The 23,608-nt window shown below is 38.3% G+C and overlaps 3 protein-coding genes across 3 annotated transcripts in view; 1 reads left to right on the forward strand and 2 right to left on the reverse strand.

The window, feature by feature from the left end:
• Positions 1-453: 453 nt before the first annotated feature.
• On the reverse strand, positions 454-15,315 carry LOC134749516 (fanconi-associated nuclease 1-like). The gene is made up of 12 exons (XM_063684462.1): positions 14,645-15,315; positions 13,703-13,972; positions 12,875-13,079; positions 12,327-12,557; positions 11,888-12,010; positions 11,488-11,722; positions 9,364-9,569; positions 4,557-4,672; positions 3,886-4,043; positions 3,322-3,415; positions 2,609-2,778; positions 454-1,927 (listed from the first exon to the last, which is right to left on the reverse strand). Exons 1-12 carry the CDS (start codon positions 15,168-15,170, stop codon positions 1,769-1,771), a joined length of 2,493 nt encoding a protein of 830 aa, XP_063540532.1. The 5' UTR covers positions 15,171-15,315; the 3' UTR covers positions 454-1,768.
• Positions 15,316-16,585: 1,270 nt separating this feature from the next.
• Positions 16,586-18,442, forward strand: LOC134749402 (dynein light chain Tctex-type 5-A-like). Its single transcript, XM_063684322.1, has 3 exons — positions 16,586-16,725; positions 17,233-17,426; positions 18,250-18,442. The coding sequence occupies exons 1-3, from the start codon at positions 16,654-16,656 to the stop codon at positions 18,413-18,415; spliced, it is 432 nt and encodes a 143-aa protein (XP_063540392.1). The 5' UTR covers positions 16,586-16,653; the 3' UTR covers positions 18,416-18,442.
• A 965-nt stretch (positions 18,443-19,407) lies between these two features.
• LOC134749264 (synaptic vesicle membrane protein VAT-1 homolog-like) overlaps positions 19,408-23,608 on the reverse strand; it is a 37,275-nt gene continuing 33,074 nt past the window's right edge. Inside the window, exon 9 of the mRNA XM_063684157.1 lies at positions 19,408-21,975. Coding sequence (XP_063540227.1) covers positions 21,944-21,975 — 32 coding nt within the window. The 3' untranslated portion in view covers positions 19,408-21,943. The remainder of the gene's footprint in view (positions 21,976-23,608) is intronic.

Here is a 23,608-nt window from a genome sequence, read left to right on the forward strand (position 1 = left end):
TTTTTTCTTTGATATTATATTTTTTAATTTTTCTCTGTATGTAATGACAAAACATGATACACACACACAGTACAAAATACATTCTTACCTACACTACATCCACATATCAGCCCCACATATCCATATACGCACACTAATAACACAAATACACATAGTTATAAATATAGAGCTGTACCTAAGAAGGGTACATTATGATAGTAGCGACCGACCCCAACCGTCCCGGGACCAGTCTGAAAATCAGCGCGGAGCCCTCTGGCACCGCACATGCTGAGATTGGGACCCTTTGCCTCACCATAGATTTAAGTTAATAGTTATTATGTTATGTTAAGTTGATATTTAAGTTTAAGTTTAGTTTATATTGTATTTTTAAGCTATCCTTTCATAAATTTTAGATATTTTTTTCCTAAGGTGTGGCAATAAAGATTTTTTAATTTTTTTTAATTTTTTTATATGTAAATGCAGTAATGGGTAAATAATGATTTGGTGATTAGGGGGTCTTATTATCGAATTATGCTTTTTGACTATCATGATTCATGTCATTTTAAAGTTGGCCGGGATTCTCACCCATATAGAAAGGTCCCAAAATACAATTTACTTTATAGTAAAAGCTTTCACGGTTACAATGTGTTTACAGAACCAAAGGCAGTTACCATTTTAGAATTATAAGTAATCAATTCCAAAGTGATGGTGGTTCTTGTAATGATAATAATGAAAATAAAAGAATCGAATTAGTTGAAAAATTTACAAAGTGACATATACAACATTATGTACTGCTAAAGGTCAGATTCCAGTGGAGGTCATAAATAATATTATAACTCATTCGACAGTGGTGGTAACCAAGACAACAATAACAAATTTCACCTGTACACATAGACATAGTATATAAAAGTAGTTATAGACGCGCCACCGAGCGACCGGGGGTAAGAGAAAGAATATTCATATAAAATTTGGGCAGCATAGGATTTTTTCTTTCACTCTTATAAATTTCGGTATTTCGCCATGTGATAAGGTCAAAAAGCATGCCACTATTTTCTCTTTCCTCTTATGGGAATCGCAATAAGACTATCTTTATCTATCAAAGAGTGTCAGGCCCTTGCCTGTACACCAGTTTTCTAACGTAAAGCCAGCCTATCTAAAAGTGGCACCGCGACAAATGTCACACCCGACAAGGACTAGTCGTCTCTTTCTGATTTATACAGTATGATAGGACTGTAAATAATAAAATTGAACTTAAGACTAATTACAAATAGTTTTACACTTAATGGCTCCTGTACACCATGGCCCAGCGTAGGCGGCCAGTCTAAGACGCGGCTATGCAGTGGAATGAGATAGCAATATTACTTGCTCCCTCTAACACATAAATGAGTCCCCTGGACTGGCCTACATTGGGCCATGGTGTACAGGAGTCTTAGCTCAGACGGTTGTTAAGATAGCCGTGCACTTCGTGCAGTGAATTTTTAGTTTTAAGTTTAATTTTTACTTAGTATATATCATTCGAACACAAAACCTTCAACCGCACCGCAGTATACTAAAACCAATCGTCGCAGTAATCCTATAATGGGGTTGGCCAGTCGAAATATTTAGCAGATGGCGTCAGCATAACTTGCGCTGTCAATTCCTAGAATTATGTCAAATTTTTGATTTTATTAAAAACAAAAATCATTAGCTTTGGATGCCATCCCTTTAAGCCAAATCACATAAAAAAGGGGCAAGCTATGATGGCGCCATCTATGCAAACCTTTGACAGTTGCCAACCCTATTGCAGTGTTTAAGGCGATTTCTTCCCCGCCCTGGCGCGTTGCCGGGTGGTGTTGGCGCCGACGTAACAGAGCCCGGTGCGGATGCCGTGCTCGCGCAGGTAGTTCATCCACTGGATCTGCTTCATCGACGGGTGGTCCGAGTCGCTCTTTACTTCTACGAACTTTATCTGGGAAATATAAATGCTTAGTGAAAATTATTACATTATTGAGTGTAGTTCACCCTCTGAGTTGGAAGGTCAGATGGCAGTCGCGTTCGTAAAAACTAGTGCCTACGCCAACTCTCGGGATTACATATTTAATCATTATTAAATTGTCAAGCGGACCCCAGGTTCTTATGAGGCGTGGCAATAGTGCCGGGATAACGCGAGGAAGAAGCAGAAGAGACTAGCGAAGAAGCAAGATTTGGTTATATTATCCATACTAATATTATAAATTCGAGTCTGGGTTACCTATGAGACAGGCTAAGCCTAGTGTAGGAACCAGAGTAACCTGACTGTATTTTTCTATGCCAGGTACAAAAAAAAAATGCGAAAGTCTGTCTCTCTGTCTGTGTGTTCCATCTTCACGCTTAAACCGCTGAACCGATTTAGATGAAATTTGGCATAGAGATAGGTTGAGTCCCTGAGAAGGACATAGGATAGTTTTTATCCCGAAAATCATCCCTTAAGAAAGTAAAAAGCGGGGTGGAATTGAGATATTTAACGAAGTGCCTGCTAATTTGTGTGCATAATATGCTCAAATTTAGATTGCTATGAGATTTTTTCCAGGCGCTATACTTACATTAGCTACTGTTACTAAGTCCGCGCAGACGAAGTCGCGGGCAAAAGCTAGTATAAAATAATCGTAACCTGTTTGGTATAGACGTTCCATAGGGTAACGTCGGGGAAGCCGCTCCGCGCGTGGCGGTAGTGCCGCGCCAGGCGCGCCGCCAGCGCGGCCAGCGCGCGCGGCCCGAGGCACGCCGCCACCGCGCTCACGTGCTCCCAGCCAGCAGCAAGGTTGATGCCGGAGATCTCGCCTAACACAAAATAACCAGATTCAATCATCTAAGTATGGCTACGAGAATTCTATAATTAGATGGCGTTGTACTTAATCTACATACCACTAACGCCCTTATTTCAGTTATAAATAGCAGTAAAATGACGTACGTACTAAACTAAAATGCGATCAGAATAAATGGGGCATTTTCTATGAAAAAGGGCCTTATTGTCGATGGCGCTTACGCCGCACGGCGTCGCGCGACATTGTATTTATATCGGAGCATCGTTAGATGTAGTGTAGGGACGCCCGGCCGGAAGCAGGCGGGCCGTCGATCACGTGTCGTGTTCATCGGAGCATCGTTAATAATGGCGTAAGAGCCATCGACAATAAGGTCCCTTTTTATAGAAAATACCACAAATAAACATCTAACTCGCAACCAGCCAACTAAACAATGATATGGCACACGGAATTGCCCGGACGTCGTTTTTTAATTCACTCCTCTTTGATAGAAGCGATGCATTTGTGTGTTCATAATACATGTAGAATCATAGAAGACACTCGTTAAAGGCCCGCAACTTACCTTCAGGCCTGTCTCGCCAAGTATTCTCCATCATCTCCAACACTTCCTCCTCGGTAGAACTCTCAATGAGCCGCAGCCTGTCATCGATGAGCACCTGTCGGTTTATTTTTTATTTTATTTTTTCTTTATTGAAGAAACAACAGAAGTACAACAGTATTATAAATGACAACGTCGGCAGTACATTAGATGTGCACCTACCTCCTAGAACGCTCTCACTAAGAGATACATAAGATAGATAAAATAATGCTACAGTAAATTAACTTTTTCGACGCCGTGTCAAACACAAAAGCTTTCACTCGGAGGCCACGTCACCGAGGTGTCAAAACTGAAATTGATTTTTATGCACATGCACGTAGGTCTATGTTGCTCTGTGGTCTTTGACCGATTAATCCGTCTTTGGCGTTGGACCTGCGGTGCCGATATATTCGTCATTGCCGTCCAAAAGGTTAAATTGAACGCATTTTTTTAACTATGTAACAATAAGACGAACTACACAAAGATCTGAACCTGCTTTGCTTGTATTGAAAATGTCTGCAGCCGTGAATAGTGTTGTATGAATTGCACCTGTCGGTTGGTGTAGAAGCTGTCGGAGAACAGGTCCATCGGGAACGCTTGGAAATGCGTGAGGAAGACACCGCGGACGCCGCGCGGCTTCGAGTAGATGATGTCCCAGAATAGGAGGAAGAACATTGTTGTGACGATACGGCCTTCCCAGTGCTCGCCTGTAAGAAAAAATCCAGTAAATAACCATCATAAATTCCGGTTTATAAATAATTGCAAGGGTATTATAGAGGCAGACTTAATTTCAAAGCTTTTATTAACTTCCAATGTTTGTATGAATGTATGTACAGGTCAAATTAGACCCACTTCCCATTATTCGATTGATCTGAAACTTCATGTTGGGTGACAATGCAATATTTTGCTATTAATGGTACCATCGAGCTGATCTGATGATGTACACAGAAGGTGACATTAGGAACTCTGCGATAAAACAAAGCAACTTGTTAGAATTGTCTTTGTTCTCTGTAAAAAGAAAAGACAGTCAGCGATAAAATCTTGTATAAAAAAAAATTCTGTGTTAAATAAGTATTTGAATTCGTTTACGTACTTGGTACTTCAATCGTTGACATTGGGTTTACCGTTTCTCAGAAGCCTTGCAGCTATAAAAATAGCTAAATAAAAAATATACGACCGTTTTTATTTTTAGTTAAATTGATAACTGAAATGTTAGTTACCATGAGTGAACTCTCCAGTACTGATGCAATGAGTAATACAGTACTCTTCTACGCTTTGAAAAACCCTGCCTTCTGAAGTTTTCGTTTCAAACCTTGCCTTGCCTTTTGAAGTGTTCCTGTAAAACAAAAATAACACATTATACCTTATTGCTTAGGAAAAAATACTTGTTACAAAGTGGGACAGGAGAAAGAGAGGACGTACTGTTGACAAAGGGATTTGAACCTTCCGCTGCCGCACTACGCCACACGGTCGTGACTGGTCGCAACCAATGCCATTTAAATATGCCATGTAGCTACTGTACAGAAGGTTCGAATTCCTTTAACTAAAGGGGTAAGACACTCCCCGACTCCAGCCGTTTGATGATAATCGTGAGTTTCTTCAATCATTTATTGAATGAAAACTTTTCAGTACTAAATAAGTAACAAAGAGTTATTGATTGTAAAAATAAAATCGTGCCCTCGAGTTTGACAGCCGAAGGAGATGGCGCTGTATGTCACCATATGTTTTGTGGTAAATGAATTATAAAACGTGAACTTTTGATAATCAGAGTGTAGGAATTACTCACGGCTACCCTACACGTGACCCCTGGGTGGTGCTAGAAAGTGCAACACTGGCAACCGTACTGTCTTCCAGAAGATCTCACGGTTCTCACTATCCTGTTCTACTAAAGATAATCAGTTTCCGCACAAGAAACGGAACCGATCAGCGCCATCTACATTAGCTGTCAAATTAGGAGGAGAATCGTTTGTCCCTATCCGTCATTTTGACAATTCTGTTTGATGTTTCTGTTCTCCTTTTTAGGGTTTCGTATCCAAAGAGTAAAAACGGGACCCTATTACTAAGACTTCACTGTCTGTCTATCTGTCCGTCACCAGGCTGTATCTCATGAACCGTGATAGCTAGACAGTTGAAAATTTCACAGATGATGTATTTTTGCTGCCGCTATAACAACAAATGTTTTTTGCCGTTTTTTGCGTAATGGTACGGAATCCTTCGTACACGAGTCCGATTCGCACTTGGCCGGTTTTATTTAGCACATGATTACTGATTACAATAGTGGTTTTCAATAAAAAGACACGTCAAGATCGCTTACCTTCTTTCTAATGCTAAAAAAACGAAGTCTAGTAGGGAAAACATTTAACAGAGGTTTATAAGAGGTTGTCAAGTTTTATGAATAAGGGGGTTAAGGTGGTTCGATTTTCATACAAAATTCAATCTGCTTTAATTAAGGCACTACACACTATTACTACACAAATATTTGCTCATTTATCTACTTTCGAATATTCGTTTGCGCTAAATTAATAGAAAAACTTTGTTTCATACAGAAATCATACATAAATCAACGTAATTTTTTCATCAATTTTACGTATGTGTGTGTCACAAATTTCGTGTACAAATACGTTGCGTGCGGCGTTGCCACTCTATGACGTTGGCGACGTTGCCTGGCCGACCTGGCAGGATTTGCAGTGCCGTCATCTTCTTCTTCTTCTTCTTTTAAAATTATGGCTTCAGCCCAGTGGGACTATTTCGCCAGTATCAAGGTATTGAGAGGTTTACAAACGACAAAAATTGTACGGTTGTACAAGACAGTGTACGGTGATTTGTTAGCTCTTGTAAATCGATAGCTAGTCTTTACAAGAAGCACGTGGACTACCGGCCGTTGACTCCAAGATGGTGGTTAAACGCGCTTCAAAATTAATTCTCCATTCACTGCACACTACCACATTAGTTTACTGTATAATAAGCTATCGATATTACACTTTAAACAATATTAATAAGCAAAAAACAAAGTAATTAATCACGATGCTAACTATCAAGATGGCGCTCGAACCGGAAGTCCTCGCAGTGCCGTCATCTTCTTCTTCTTCTTCTTCTTTTAAAATTATGGCTTCAGCCCAGTGGGACTATTTCGCCAGTATCAAGGTATTGAGAGGTTTACAAACGACAAAAATTGTACGGTTGTACAAGACAGTGTACGGTGATTTGTTAGCTCTTGTAAATCGATAGCTAGACTTTACAAGAAGCACGTGGACTACCGGCCGTTGACTCCAAGATGGTGGTTAAACGCGCTTCAAAATTAATTCTCCATTCACTGCACACTACCACATTAGTTTACTGTATAATAAGCTATCGATATTACACTTTAAACAATATTAATAAGCAAAAAACAAAGTAATTAATCACGATGCTAACTATCAAGATGGCGCTCGAACCGGAAGTCCAAGTGCCGTCATGTTTAGTGCATTTTTATTTGACAGTGTTGACACTGACACATAGGGTCATGTTTATTGTGACATCAATTTGTTTGTATAAATTGAAAATGATAGCAACGCAAAGAGTATAATAATATATGTAGCAACGTCTAAATCAAGTTACAAAAATCATCGGTGTTCTGGTCCGCGAAAATCCAGAAAAATTCAGACTCAATTGAAGCGGAATTCATGATGGTGAAGTTTCGTAAGGTAGGTACAGTTTCATTCCTTCATTGTACATTGTAATTTTCTCGTGCCGATCTTTTCAGAAAATAATTCTCACTTCTTCCGTAATGGTAGATATAAGCAGTGAACAATACCTATAGAATGTAATTATTACTGTTTTGGTTGCCGAATAGTCAATGTGTCACTAACTCTAGGTTTTTTTAGGTATTGTGCAAAATGAAGAGGCATTCTTGGAAATAAAATGTTTTCCTTCATTAGCCAGAAAAAATCAGGACATCCTCACTGTAATAAAGTAAAATAAAACATTTCCTGGGGATGAAAATTATGGAATTTTGTCTATGAATGAAAAACACAATTATTACTAGGTAAGTAAATGATAACTTTATTAGAATCCATATTGTTGCTTCATCTTTCTTCCTATAACATTAGAGATTTTGTGCTATCATGATATTATTTTTCTTTCAGGTACAGGGACAACTACGGATAACAAATATGAAAAAATGTTATTTCATTTGTTGTGTGAATCCATCTACACCAACAAGACATCCACTGCTGGACATAGGCCTCCCCAGGGATCTCCACAACGACTGGTCTTGCAAGACCGGCCAAAATATCGAGAAATAAATAATATAAATAAACATGATAAATATCCCGTTTTCTATAATAGTTATAATTAGAAGGCCATGCAATGTTGTTACTCACTGTACCTACTTGAATCCAAAAAAAAATATAAAAAAAGTTTTAATTTTATTTTACAATTACTACTTTATTATTAGTACATTACGATACAAGTACGAAAAGTAGGAAATTGGCAACGAGTGGCGATAAATTGAAACACGACCGAAGGAAGTGTTTTAATCGACACGAGTTGCGAATTACCTTTTCGCACGTGTATTGTACAACGTTTTACAGTACATAATTATGGCCCTTTACATTTTCGACATATGCACGTATTGTACTAATTACCGCACTAGGGCGGTAACGTATATGTAGCACCATATGTACTAAAAAGTATTTTACAGTACATATGGTGCAACTTTCTCGCCCTAGTGCGTAAAGAGCACTTTTCATGCATATGTCGAAAGTTTAAAGGGCCATATGTACTGCAAAACGTTGTACGATACACGTGCGAATAGGTTATTCGCAACTCGTGTCGATTTAAAACACTCTGCGGTCGTGTTTTAATCTGTCGCCACTCGTTTCGAATTTTCTCTTTTCCGCACTTGTATCGTAAATAACTATTTCAAACTGCAAGGGTACGATGATAGATCTCAATTCAATATAATTTTGCAACATTTGGCATTATTAGGTTATAAATTGTATGGAGATGAAATCTATCATCGTACCCTTCCAGTTTGAAAAATACTATAGAGGCTGGGCAGTAAGGGATTGCTTTACTTGTAGAACTATATTTAGCGCTTTAAAAAAAAACTGATACCTGACACTTACAAACCTGGACTTCCTTGGGCTAGTGCTACTAAGAATCGTCAGTATTCTCCATCCTTTCTGAGTTGGAAGAACCCAAAGAGGTGAGATTTGTGAAAGTCAGGTTTTCAATATATGTGGCGTTTTCAACCAAACGGGTACCTACTTATTGTTGTCATATTTCCATAAAGCTTCAAAATGAAATCAACCTAATCGACAACCGACAATGTGGTACCTTTTAGTTCAAAACGTCACATATTTTTATAAAATGTTATAAACTAATTTATTAATAATAATGAATATCTGGGAGAAAAAGAAAACATAAGTAAAAACTCAAAAATGCTCGTTTTCCCAGAGATAAGACCTAGCTAGATCGAACCCCTTACAGCAAATTTCATCGAAATCGTTAGAGCCGTTTCCGATATCACTGAAATATATTTCGGTTATATCGGAATCGGACAAGAATTCGAAGAATAAAAGGTATAAGAAACATAAGATAACACAAAAAGGACAAAAAAAAGTACCCCTGACGTACCAGTCTCGAACCCGAATCCTCTTGCACGTATTTCCACGAACATACCGCAACGCCATTGCAGCATACTTACACTGCATGAAATTGTCTACTACAAGCAATCACGGAAACACTGTTTGCATGTGTGAGTAATAGTAGGAAATAGCATGACAGAAACACTCTGTCGACTTTAAAAGTGTTTTTTACACTAATGAAGTATTCAATGTTTATTATAATAGTTCAATATTTATGTAAAGAGTGCGCTAAACATACTTTTAAGTATACAGATACCAACACTATTCCACAAAAAAATAAAACCTGAAAATTTGCGAAAGTGACGCCATCTAGCGGGGTTTAAGCTTTGGGTAACCTAGTCGAACCACCTTAAACTTTACACATTTTACACAATCAAATAATGTGATGAGAACTTACTCCATAGGTTGTTTGTATATGTGTTCCGCGTCGATATTCTTCTCCAGTATAGCGTCTTTACTGGCGTGTTCCAGTAGCCCCTTCTTCAAGTGGTCGCTAACCTTTACAGACTTCTGCCGCGCTATCCTGATGGCTCGGTTGCGCATTATGTCTTTTTCCTCGTCGGTTAAGTTGGACTTGAAGCCTTCTATCAGGACTTCGGCTGCCTTTAATGAAATAAATTAATATTAGGGTACAATTCTACACATACTGCAGGCCTAAGATGGTCTCTGACTAATAAGTAAAAGTGCAACTATTATATTCATACAGATCACGCTCCAAATTTAGGTAGACTTGTTGGGTAAACACAACTTACACATACAATACCGGAGACAACGAGCAAAGTCGAACAATAATTTGTAGCAACATAACAGTTTCACTAGATGGCACTAACAGCACTCTGTGACTGGCTGTTAACTTTGATAACCATAAAACATTCAAAATAAATAAATAAATTTTATAGGACATTCTTACACAGATTGACTAAGTCCCACGGTAAGCCCAAGGAGGCTTGTGTTATGGGTACTCAGACAGCGATATATATAATATATAAATACTTAAATACATAGAAAACACCCATGACTCAGGAACAAATATCTGTGCTCATCACACAAAATAAATGCCCTTACCGGGATTCGAACCCAGGACCATCGGCTTCACAGGCAGGGTCACTACCCACTAGGCCAGACCGGTTGTCAAAATATAAGTAGGAAGAAATTTTCGTGTGAACAAATAAATATTACTTTTTCTCAGGATTCAAAGCTCAAGTGAGCTCCGAGGAATTACAGGGGAGCTCCGCTAACTGAATATGCGCAATTTTTTTTATGTGGCTGTTTATCATATTGTACATATATCTAATAGTTGTAAGTAAGTAAGTAAGTAAATATTCTTTATTGCACCAAAATTATACATTTTACATACATGTAAAACTACAAAGAAATATTTAAAGAAAAAATAGAAACAGGTAACAACAGGCGGTCTTATCGCTAAAAAGCGATCTCTTCCAGACAACCTTTGGGTAGCAGGAAATGTAGAACTCATACAAAAGTCAACAGGTAGTGCAAAGAGCTAAATATGGAGACTATTAAACACAAACACACATACTACAATTACTACTTATACATATAAGTATTAAAACGAAACCTAACACACAAATAAATATACAATACAATATATATATATATATATATAATATATTTATACAAGCATATATACAATATATAAAATGGCAACTTAAGGCAGAGATAGAAAGTATAGTTTTAGCTGATTTTTGAATATGGGGAGAGATTTAGCTAATCTTGTTGTCTGTGGTAAAAGAAGATAACCCTTTGATACATGTATTATTATTATTTGTCTGTCTTTCCATATCACGGGGCCATGGGGTCCCGGACCTTTGGGAGGCATGCGTGGGGCCGAAGCGCAGAGGCCCTTTAAGACAATTTATTCTAAAAACAAGGGATACATACACGTGGCGGATATCATCCCCGAACGCACAATGAACGCGCAATCCGGAGATGGACCCCGCCAGGTGCAAAGACTATTGCAGTGCAGCACTTTTGTGTTGCGATGGGAACTAAGGTCATGGGCTATAGATTTGAATGTTGGATGGACTGGATAATGGGCTATGGGAGAGAGTAGCGGACACCTGCCGTGACAATCAGTCTCAAAATTGTTAAAGACAGGTGGTGACTCGCCAACTCATTTACTGGGCCCTACAACGGCCGCACGCACAGTGCGACAATAGAGCAACACTTCAGAGCGGCTGTGAGGTTGTAGAGAGGTGAGTCTGCGGTAGGCAGTTCCTGGTAATCCGTTCAGCAGGCCGCCGGCGTTATGACATTTTACACTTCCAACATGGAGCATAGGTCCCGCTCTTGCGACTCCACTCTGGCCGGCCAGTCAAGGCAAGCACAGAGGCGAGGGCCAGATGAAAGGGCCCTCAGGAATAGGGGTCCGCGGTGTCGCCACTCACCGTCAGCTCGCCACAAGCCGCGGGGTTATTATTATTATTTTATACCACGTCGGTGGCAAACAAGCATACGGCCCGCCTGATGGTAAGTAAGATGGTATTAAATAAAGATCTACCTCATCACACCTCCCAAGTAAGCCATGAAGAATCAACGCCTTCTCCGCGTACCAGCCCGCCTTCTTATGCTGTCGGAAAGCAGTCTGCTCTATCAAGCCGCTCAGTATTTCTATCGCGAGTTCATAAGACTCGACAGTTTTGGTTTTCTTCAAATCTTGTATGCCTGAGTCTAGAATTCTGATGTAGAGATTAGCTGGTGTAAACCGCCGAAGCCAGCTTGGTAGGGCTTTGTAACTGAAATTTAAGAAAGATATTAAATTTAAAGTAAGGAAACTTACAGATTAACACAAACATAAAATGGAAAGAGAAGACCATTTAAGTCTTAACTGTTTTACCAATACATATGACGTTTTATACAAAAATGTTGGGTTATAACCTGAGAATATTTAATAAACGTACCGTAACATTTCTTCATCGTCTATTGCTCTGTAGACCTGATAAACTTGTTTGACTAGGGCAGTCTTCTCATCAGAGCATGTTTCAGCTAGAAAATCCTCATACACGTTATGTGCAGTCATGTACCTGAAATATAAACAAGCGAAAATTAGGATTAGGATAAATATCACTGAATATCAACAAAAACATCATGATCATCATCTTCCTCAAAGAGCGGCGACTGGCCATATATGCGTTGGAATGTACAGTACTCTGGCGTCTCTGGCCTCTTGTTTTCACTCATTGTAACTCGTCAAGATTATCTCGTGTTCCGGCGGCAAGTCCTTTCCCATTTCTATATAAACAAATTTTAATATTGGGCACAAAACCCTGGAAATCCAGGTTCTGGAAATCTAAAATAGTCTGTATTGTTTTTTTGTGAGCAGTTTACACTATTACAAACCTTTCAAATTCGTCATTGGTTTCAAAAACTACACTAGCATTGTCAAGTTCCATGTCCTGGTCCACAGGATAAGGTTCTCTGCCTATTTTATCGTAGATAAGTGCCAATTCAAACTTCTTGTCCCGTATGAGGCTAAAGTCCATGCCTAGATACATGAGCACATACAGCTGGTTGAGGGTCTTTATAGCAACTTCTGACAACTTATAACAGGAACCCGCCTTCTCTCTCATTCTGTAAAAATAAATACCACACTGCAGCAATGATGCGCACTTTTTTAAGTAAATATATATGCAACAATGAAATAATGAAATTCAGACTAAGGAAAACTTTAGATTTGACAACATCTTTTATCTTTGTCATAGGGGTTTTTGTAAATACCTTAGGTGCTTAAGGCAATATATCCTATCATTATTTTGTAGAACTGGCTATACATTTGGGTCTCCACTTAGAAACTCACAAAAATAAATCTACAAAGTGAATGGACTTTTGTATGCAATCAGTGCATGTTAAGAATTTTTAACTCAAAATAAATTCAAAAAAACATTTACATTTTTAAAACCCTTTCACTGTTATCACTAGCCTTGCCGTTGGTGAAGTAGCTACAAATACTCGATGTGCGCCGGCTGTAAGTCCACAATGAATCAATTGCCTCTTGCTTTGTGCCTCCTTTCAGCTTCAAGTCTTTGCAAATGAACTTCAGTTCTTCAGCTTTGAAGAGTAATGACAGTTCTTTGAAAGTCATACAGTTGCTACCTAAGAACATTATTTATTTACAGAAGAGTATTAGCAGACTAGAACTCTATACATATTAATTTCTTCATCTGTTGATACCAGCTCTTGGGAATATTTATGTATTTGCTCTCAAATAATACTTTCTATATAAATTTGAGATCTGTTGCTAAAGTATAGTACATAGGTCACTAGATAAGTTTTGCAATAGACAAATATGACACATTTCATATTTGTCTATTGCAAAACTTATCTAGTGACCTATGTATAGTCAAAGAATTTAATTTCAGTACCATTTCATACTACCACCAGGTGGACTGATGACCTGGTAAAGTTCGCGGGAGTCAGCTGGATGCGGGTGGCGCAAGACTGGTCATTGTGGCACTCTTTGGGGGAGGCCTATGTCCAGCAGTAGACATCCTCTGGCTGATATATGATATGACAATGATGACGAACATTTCATACCTTGTCACAGTGATAATTAAATCAATATGAAAGTTGCTAGGGACCTCATACTATAGTCAATATGACAAGGTATGAAATGGTCCTGAAATATAATTCATTGACCGTACTTAAACATTTCAATTTCAAAGTCATTGTTTTTTTTTCAATTACTTATCTAAATAAACACACCTATAGAAACTTACTCTCTTTCAACCAAGCTCTTTGAGTCAATGATAGAATCATTGCTTGCAGACTGGGATCATCCAAGGGTTCCTTATCTTCGCTGACAATCTCCATGATCTGTTTCCTCCGGAACCACTGGTCTTTGCGCCAGAACAGTCTGCACACTAGCTTCATACCTGGCTTTACCACTGACTGGCTACTTTGTAGCAATTGTTGAGCTCTGCTGTTTAGGAGTGGCTTTAATGTACTATCATTTAGGTATTTGTTTATTATTTGTAAGAGGAATATAGCTGAAAATATAAACAATGAAATATAAATTTAATATAAAGTTTAATCACATATTGATACAGTGCAATGGAAAGTTGTTCCAAAGACTGGACTAAACCTGTGTCTTAACCATTGTTAAGTATTAAGACGAAAGTGGAGGACCCGCACGAAATCGCCTGTATATACAAACATAGTTTTCATTTTCCTCTCTGGATATTAACATTATTAAAAATATTTTGACACAACTTATTGTATATCAACCACATGCCCCTACATTTGATTTTTTTTCGAATTTTTAATTAATATAAGAGTTGAAGTCTGTTTTTTGCTCCTAATTTTTACCATAATCAAAAAATCGTAAAAAGTCAAACATTTATTATGTCAATATCCAGAAAGGAAATTGTGACTATGTTTGTACGGAGAAACGGCTGTCCCATTTCCTCTTAAGTATACATGTTTGAATTGGAATACAGTAACATTGTTAACATTTAGATTATATTAACAATTATTATTTACAACAACGGGACTTAATCGCGTAAAACTTATTTTACGCGATTAAGTCCCGTCGTTGTACATTATAATGAGTAAAAATCGTGAAAGTTTAAATCAGTGTTATATTAACAATCAATAACAAACATTCCTGAATTACTAAAAATTATTTAAATGACATAAGGTAGGTATACAAATAATCTTACTCTTATCATCCATGCCTTCACATGCATATTCAAAGCATACTTCTTCCACAGACTTTTCTAAACAATCTCCATTTCCAAGCAAACTGCTCAAATTTCTTTTGCTCTTTAGAGGCGTCCTTTTCTTAACACTGCGATTTTTTGTTGGAGAGAAAAATCTGTCTTTGGCACTCGGAGTCTGAGATTTGGAAGTTGAACCGAGGTTTGGAGAACTCTTTGGGGTTTTTTTGGGTGTCTGCGAGGATTTTTTCGGCGATGGGGTATATATAATTGTTTTCTCACTGTCATTAGAACTCTGCGAGAGACTCAGAGGCTTTGATTTAACAGGTGTGCAAAAGTCGTCATCGTCACTAAGTATACTTCTATCATCTTCAATTTTTCTTTTGCTCGGGGATGCAGTAGGTGTTGAAACTTTAGCTAAACTTAAATTTCGTTTCTTTCTTTTTATAGTGTACATATTTTTCCCGAAATTTGGAGATGGATGCACTTTCTCTTTGAAAAAGTTTGTAATGGCCAATTGTTGTGACATATTGTATTACACTGAACACGAAATAATTTGAACAGAACGTAACATAACTTCTTTCCGAAAACTCACTAAAATGAGAAATGTAAATGTAATGTAATGTAATGTATAAATAAACACGTTTTATTTTCTTTGTACGTTCGCCTAAATTTCGCTCACAAAAAAGCGAACTGTCAAATGACATTGACAGTTGACAGCAAAGTATTCCACACTCGCGTTCGCGGATTCGCGCCGTGATTCGCGCATGAGTGTGGAGGGCCCTTATTAGGTCGTAACACAACGTTGCGTTTTGAAATCTCTACCATTATTAAAGAATTGTAATTTTATCGGTCTGTCTACTACCTCTTCACGCTTAAACCGCTGAACCGATTTAGATGAAGTTTGGCATGGAAATAGTTTAAGGCCCGAGGAAGGACATAATAGGTTTATTTTTTATTTCAATCATCATCATCTGATCCCACGCAGACGAAGTCGCGGGCAGAAGCTATAATCATCATATATAGTCTGTCAAGCTGTATATGTCAGTAGTAATGTAAAGCAAACTAAAGTATCGTATTCCTAGGAAACCTCAGAATAATGACTAAAGTAGGAAACGAACAAAAAGCAGCAATGTACATGGAACAACGATGAATTGTCAGTTCAACAGATAAGATAGATTTTTGAACAATAGGGTTGGCCGGTCGAAGTGTTTAGCAGATGGCGCCAGCATAGCTTGCCCTGTCAATCCCTAGAATTGTGTCAAATTTTTGTTTTTTTAATGCCCTGGATGCCAGCCCTTTAAGCCAAATCTCATAGAAAAAGGGGCAAGCTATGATGGCGCCATCTCTGCAAACCTTTGACAGTTGCCAACCCCATTCAAACGTAGTGTTGCTAACCCGCGATTTTTCAAATTTGCCGCCTTTTTCTACTGACAAGATTTGCTTGGCCAAGTATAGTTTGTCAAAGGACTGTCTCATTTCAAACATAGACAGAGCGAATCATACTATCTTTGTCTTACACTAGTACTAGCACCCAAAAAAAAAGAATGAGTATAGTTTTTTTTGTTCTTTTTTACTGACAATTTGGTTTGACCAACTATATGTAATTATTCTCGATTACAGTTTGCATAGTTTATACATTTAAAAAATGTTTTTCCCCTTATACGTGCAATCTGATGCATATCCGGTTCGAAGGACCAAACGAAATAGAAATGTAATAAAACATTTAATGACTTCGACTTTTTCCATAAGTTTTTATAGATATAGTTGGTCAAGCAAATCTTGCCAGTAGAAAAAGGCGCGAAATTCATAATTTCTATGGGACGATATCCCTTCGCGCCTACATTTTTTAAGTTTTTCCGCCTTTTTCTACTGACAAGATTTTATTGATCAACTATATACTGTATCTTGTCATAAATCAAGATTTTACTTAATCTAGTTGGTCGTTAGTCGTATATATTAATACCTATGCATTATATGTGATTTTTTCGATCTCCTGCTCGCAAACAACAATGCCGTCGGGGGAATATAGAAGATTCTCATTTCGTATCCCTAGTGGCCCTAAACGAAGTCTAACTAAGCCTGTTAGTATACGTATTTAATCATAGACCTAGCATTACATAGATACCTATACGCCGTATACGCGTGCGCCCGTGAACGACAGAACATACGTAATGCGACAATATGATTGGTCGAGTAAATTTGTAGCCCACCATAAACCATACTAAATTTACGGTGAGGAATAAAAAAATATGTGAGACTATGACAAGGACAAACAATAACAGCGCTTTCTCTGCTACTCCTACTGAAAGATACATAAGACTATCCCGTTCGGTCATTTCCCCCCACCCCTCATAACCGATCCAGTTATACTAGATTCATGTATTTAATATAACAACACAAACATATTATACGATGCATATGGCCTAATTAATGATATCTGAAAGTTAATACCTGCAACTTATCTCCTCCCCTTGATCATAATAATTAATATTCTCTTGCTTGTGTAAATTCCCCTTTATGAACGGATACCTAGTTATTGATCAAACTTCGCAATGACCGATAATCAGCCGCCGCCTGTACCCAAACAGGTTCGCGTGTTTCAACCAACGTATCAGCTAAACCCAAGAAAGCGATTCAACGTCGAGAAGGTCCAGAAAATACTAGCGCAGCTTCTCGACCCGGAGCTAGAGGAGGTCGAATACAGTGAGAAGGTGATTCCCGAGCTGTGTGTTAACCTGGCTGAAAGCATTCGCAATGCTGTGAAAGAAGAAAATTATGACAGGTTTCTATTTTAAAATCGTAGATTCGAACTGGCCAGTTTACCCGACCGATTAAGAAAAAGAGGAATTTAAATTTAACTTAATAAAATCGCCAGGCGCTTGGCACACTCGATCGGATTCGCACCTCGCTCCGATGTTTGAGCGGGACAACGCTATGCGCGTATTATAGCGACATCCCACTCGCAAACCGGAGCGACGTGCAAATCGGATCCAGTGTGCTAAGCGCCTTAGATAACAAGTTATAGGTAATATGAGAACGCCGTAATTATTAGGTACTTGAAACCAGGTGCACGTGAGGTGCACACATAGGTACGGATGTAGTGCATAATCCTTTACCATCGTATTTTCACGGAAACGCGCGAACGTGTTATGCTATTTCAGTCAGTCAGTTCAAAAAGTACAGGTTGACTGAAGTAGCATGTCAAATACGAACGTTTACGAGCCTAGATTGCTGTACACCGGAAGCATAGTAACGTAGACGTGCACATGGGTGTTGTAATGTATGAATCCCCATAAAAGACGTCGCACCGCTCGCGTATTAGCGTGAACGGCTGTTAAGTTACGAGGATTCGAATCCACATTACCTTGTAAATTAGCTAAAGTGAAACATTATTCTTTTCAATTACCTAATAAATTTGAATCACATGCCATGCCATACATATTAATGCGTGTGCATGCACAATCAAGCTACTTGAGCATCCACTTAATCGATTTTTTCTATCACTTGATTTTAAGTTATTCCTTGGAGAGAAGGAACTATATGATCAGAGTCAGATGCAAAGAGAGGTGACCCCTGTATGTACATTAAATTTTGTCCTTTTCTAGGTACCGAATTATAGTGAATGTGACCATCTCCCAGCGGCGGCAGCAGAGCCTCGTGGCGTCGCAATCGTTCCTGTGGGACTCGGAGCGGGACAACTTCGCGGCCCGTGAGTTCCACAACCCGCACATTCACGCCTACGCGGTCGTCTATGGGATATACTTAGACTAACCCTACCTAAGATAGAGCACTTGTGTTGTAAACGTGTGTGTTGTGTTATAGTCAAGTGTAAAAATATGGGTGCATACAACTCACTCAAAAATATGTCCCATATATGGTTCTTAATTCGCTGACTTATAGAGATATATGGGACTTATTTTTGAGTAGACTGTACACACATTTGATAATAACGTGCAAATTATAAAAAAAATATATTTCAAAATAAAAATAAAATTTTTTTTCGCTAGGTGGCGTTCACATCAAATTTTTCATAAGTAATTTAGTAGGTAGTTGTTTTGTAGCAAAGACTATGTAACTCCGTATAAGATGGATACAGTCTAAGGAAAAAACGTGCCTCGGAAATCAAGAAAATTTTATTCTCGAACAGATGGCGCCACCACGTTTTACTACCTTTGGCCTATTCTCGACTCTCGACTAGATGATGTTGACGGTTTCGTTTGTTATTTAAATTTTTAAACACAAGTATATGTAGTAAAGTTTAAGTATTTGGACAGAGTTCTAATGAAACTCTACCTCTTGTATGTGACAGATCATTTTAAAGCCTACCTACATTCGATTTTATATTTTGCACTAATGCGTATAAAGTAACTTTATTCGTATAAAGTAACTTTATTAAAGTGTATATTATTAGGATGGTATTCCATCTGCCCAATATCTTGGTCAGACTTGGTCCAATGTGTATTTGAATCTCATATTTAACTTAATGAGAGTGAGACGCAATGCACATTGGACAACGAAATTGAACGGGATTCTTACCACCACCCCTAAGGTACATTCATTAACATGTCAGCAACAATATAAGGCGGCTTCTTAAATATCGACTTTATACCGTTTGCACTAAGGTTGAAAATAAATTGTATTAAAACCCATTTGTCAGTCACAAACTGATTTACCTGTACCGATTAAGATGCATACCTACACATATACATATAATCATATATTTAACCAAAAATTAGGAGGGCTAATAAAATAAAAGATTCCAGTAAGCATTTTTACAGATCATACATATTTATTTATCCATTTCATAGTATAGATATCACACTGGCCCGCCCTTATAAAAATAAATGTGTAATACAATAACGACCCAGCCTCTGACGGTGCCGGCTGCCGGCTGCCGGCGCGGCGGCGCGGCGGCGCGGCGGCGCGACTGCTCTCAATAAATATTGGCATCAAACCTAACCTACAACAACTTTGGACACGTTCTGCGCCGCCGCCACGCCCGCAACACTCCCTAGTGATCGGTTCAGTTAGCTATTCTTACAGAGGAAATCCAAGGATAAATCTAAACCATTATACTGGTCGATATACACAAGATTTAATAATAATGATATATGTTTACATTACACGAAAATCGCAGGTATTTGACACACAAAGCGACGAATAGGTTAAAAATAGATATTGGTCCGAGACACTGAAGCGAGTATCCGCGTACAATACAAGACGAAACTAGCACCAAGCCACCGTACGATAACCAAAGCATCTTTCGTGAATATAGTCGAAATACAAAAGCTAATGAGTCAGTCTGGATCCAGCGACGCCTCGCGCAGCTCACAACCGACAGGCAGGTTTTGTTGGGACGTTCCGTTGGCTAACCTCTACATCAACTACGGCGCGCCGACTCGCTCTCGCTCAATGTTACTAAAGGGTAAAAGGTTTATAAAAAATCCTAACGAGTCTCTCGCAGGCAGAGCGGCCGGCACGTCACTTGAGCACTGCCGCGCACGGCGCTTCCTGACTACCCATGCATGATATGTTAGTGGAGATATAGTTGTTCCATTTGTAGCTGGCCCCGAATGGCTAATCCTGTCTATTGTTAAGTAAAACGGCACGTGCCACTACCGGCAAAAAAAGGCTCGTGTAATTCTAATTGGCACCTGAGCGCGGGCTAGTCTAACGCTCAATAAAACAGTGTAGGTGCGCTCTACGATAACGCGCCTTTGACGCATCTCGATGACACATTTTAGACTGGTTCTGTAGCGTTCGACTCGCCGGCACTCAGGAACCGTAGAGGGACCACACAAGAAGTCGCAAATGATTTTTCCATTTGTTAATTTTGAATCTTATTGCAATCTCCATAGTTGTAATTCAATAACCGGTTAAAGTGATCGAACCATTTTTATTGCACGTGCGGTTTTACTTAACAATAGACAAAGGATAAGCCGTTCGGGGCCAGTTATAAATCCAACGACTATACACGTGTAGTACTGGGTACACATACTTAGAACCATACTGTACATTATGGCGGTAAAACATTACTTACAACCTTACAAAATTATGGTACATAAATTAACACTAGGTTATATCAAAAAGAAATGCAGTGAATATCTGTATCAAAATATTATCCTAATTTTATATCGTGTAAATGCATTTTGTGATTAGATATGTGATATTTGTGTGTAAAGATACATAAAAAGCTTCTTAGAAAGAGATAGTCACAGTACGTGTATAAAAATATGACATTCATTTTAAATGACGGCTTTGATCCCGTCCGAGTTATCAAAGACCCTGCAGACGGCCACAAAAATACAATTTGATAGGTATTACAAATATTACAAGCTCTCCCCGGGAGGCGGGCGCTCGGCCGGGCCGGGCAGCCGCGTCGGACCGGGTCGGACCGGGCCGGACCGGGTCGGACCGGGCCGGCCTGGGCCAGCCGGGCCGGACCCCGCGCCTCACGAGAATGCAATACTAAATAAATTCTGTCAATTCTTTTCTTAACTAGAAAATGATTTACAAAATTTCAAGTATAAAAATATAAAATAAATGCAATCAGAGCTCAAATAAAAATGTAATGTTTAGGCAGCTCAAAAACACCGCAAAATATCTAGCATACTACAAAAATATCACACGTAACGTTTTCATTGGTTCGTTCGATAGAGTAGAGACGACGGCGCGCGGAGCCCGGGCGGGAGGGTCTCGTGGGCCACATTTTAAACATTTACTAATAAAATATTAAAGCTTAACATACATAAAGATTAAGCATCTCTGCACCTTACATATAGGTATAATAGCCATTCAAAATAACTGCAGATTAAAATATCTCATCTTAAAAATAAAATCTTAAATGTTAAACTATAAAAATAATCGTAGAAAAATTTAAACGATCCTAACTTAGTCCAAATTAATCTGAGAGTAAGGATTAAAAAATATAATTATTTTAAATTTCGCTGTCGCATACGAAGTATCTATACCGATCGCGTTACCGTACAATAATTTACTCGGGAAGTAAAAATAAAAGGTAAGAATGTAATGATAGACGGATTAACACTAAGTAAGAACGAGTACGACACAGGTCGATCCTCCGCGGGGTCGCAGACAATGTTATTATAATGCTCCCTTCTGAGGCATCGACCAATCTCGTATGCAAGCTTATTCATATAGACGAAACATAATAAACATCAGGCAACATAGTATACGTAGAGCGACGGCTCGCGGCGGCGCGGCGTCACACGAACAGCTCCAACTATCAAATAATCTATTGGCGGTGGTTTATCTGGTCCTGTCCAAGGGGGAGACAATTCAGCTCGACTCCTTCTCCTTGTCCTTCGACTCTGTAGACAAAGTTGAAAAAAACATTTGATAAGTCTACATGAAGTTTAGGTGTTATAATCTGCTAAACGAAGCTACTAGAATGGCAATAAAAAACGGCTAACTATTTATTTTGTTGTGTTTTATATTACGGAAAAGTTAGTAAATATAACTAGTAAAACAGATGGAAAAGTTAAAACAAATAATTATCTATACCTATCTAATCAAATATTGTGGATTGTCAGGACTTGGTCAGGACTCTGTTATATCGTTGCATTTAGATAGTATTTGCTAATAAACAACTCAGGCTAAAAATAATTAAATGAACATATCCTTCAATATGCTTTATAGTATTACTCGGCCTGTGATAACTAAAGTAGGTATATTTACAACTAAACGATTTAATTATTGAGCTTTATCACGCAATAAACGGCTTTTAATGGGTTCTTCACTTAATAGGCAATGTAGAACTGATGATATGGTTGCACATTATTATTAACTTATCTCTACACAACCAAGTCCATGCTTCGTTACTTTGTTTTTAATCACCTTATAAACTGCATTCTTTATGGAATTCAATGCCCACAATCCATCGATTCATTCGGTAAGTATTAGGTACTCTGATATCTTTTCTATAGAGGGTTGTGGGCAGTGAATGCATGGATAGCCAATATCTTGCATAAATACGCATAATATACTTAATATACAATTAGGTATAATCATGATATTGTAGAAGTACCTACTTACGTTTTCACTTCGGAAATGGACAGATATATTACCTAGACAGAATGTCTAAGTATTGCGCCGTCAATTCCAGAAAAAAACATAATCTTAGGTCTAATATATGGATGGAGGTCCTCGACCCGGCTTCTCATGACCTGTCTGGCTAAACCTACGTCACGTCACGCACCAAGAAGACAGTAGGAACTAACTAACGTCTTACATTCCATAACGGCCAAAGTCTAATAGATAAGTAACGGTTTTCAAGAGGTAAGCTTAATATGCAAATGTTTTCTTTGTGATATTAACTTTTCAAAATCTATGAATGTACTAGTATTTAAGTAAGATCAGTTTAAGTTTTAATTCCACACTGAGTAAAAGGGCTAGTAACTTTTATAAAAAAAATATACAAACTAACTTAAAGTACCTACGTTGCAAACTAATAATTATGTTATCTACAAACTAGTTATATTAACATGATCGGCGGTCGGAGTCTGATTGTTTTTCCGATCATTTTGTTATTGACACAGACCGCTAGGTTCACCTACGCAAAGCTGCGTTTTAAGTCTTTTAAATCATGGTTATTATCTAAGTTTTTTCCGCCATACTACAATAAAAAATGTTTCAATAGTAAGATTAAATATTGTTTTGTCTTCACTAAGTATTGACTTTTTTATTGAGCTATAATTATACATATTAATTATTGTAATCAATGGTACCCAAAGAATACATAGAATGTATGATATCAATCACATGATTTGATCATGCTCGTTTGTTTGAAATGTTTTAATATTAAGTACCGGTCGTTATGCTGAGTGATCATCAGAATAGTTACCGAAGGTGTCATCTCGACCTAGGTATAAACATTAACATAAAGCTGCTCCCAACTCGTTTAATCAGTTACGCGCTGCGCTGCGATATGCCTAACGAGCTCAC

Source organism: Cydia strobilella, chromosome 18 (genome assembly GCF_947568885.1).
Source record: "Cydia strobilella chromosome 18, ilCydStro3.1, whole genome shotgun sequence".
NCBI lineage: Eukaryota > Metazoa > Arthropoda > Insecta > Lepidoptera > Tortricidae > Cydia > Cydia strobilella.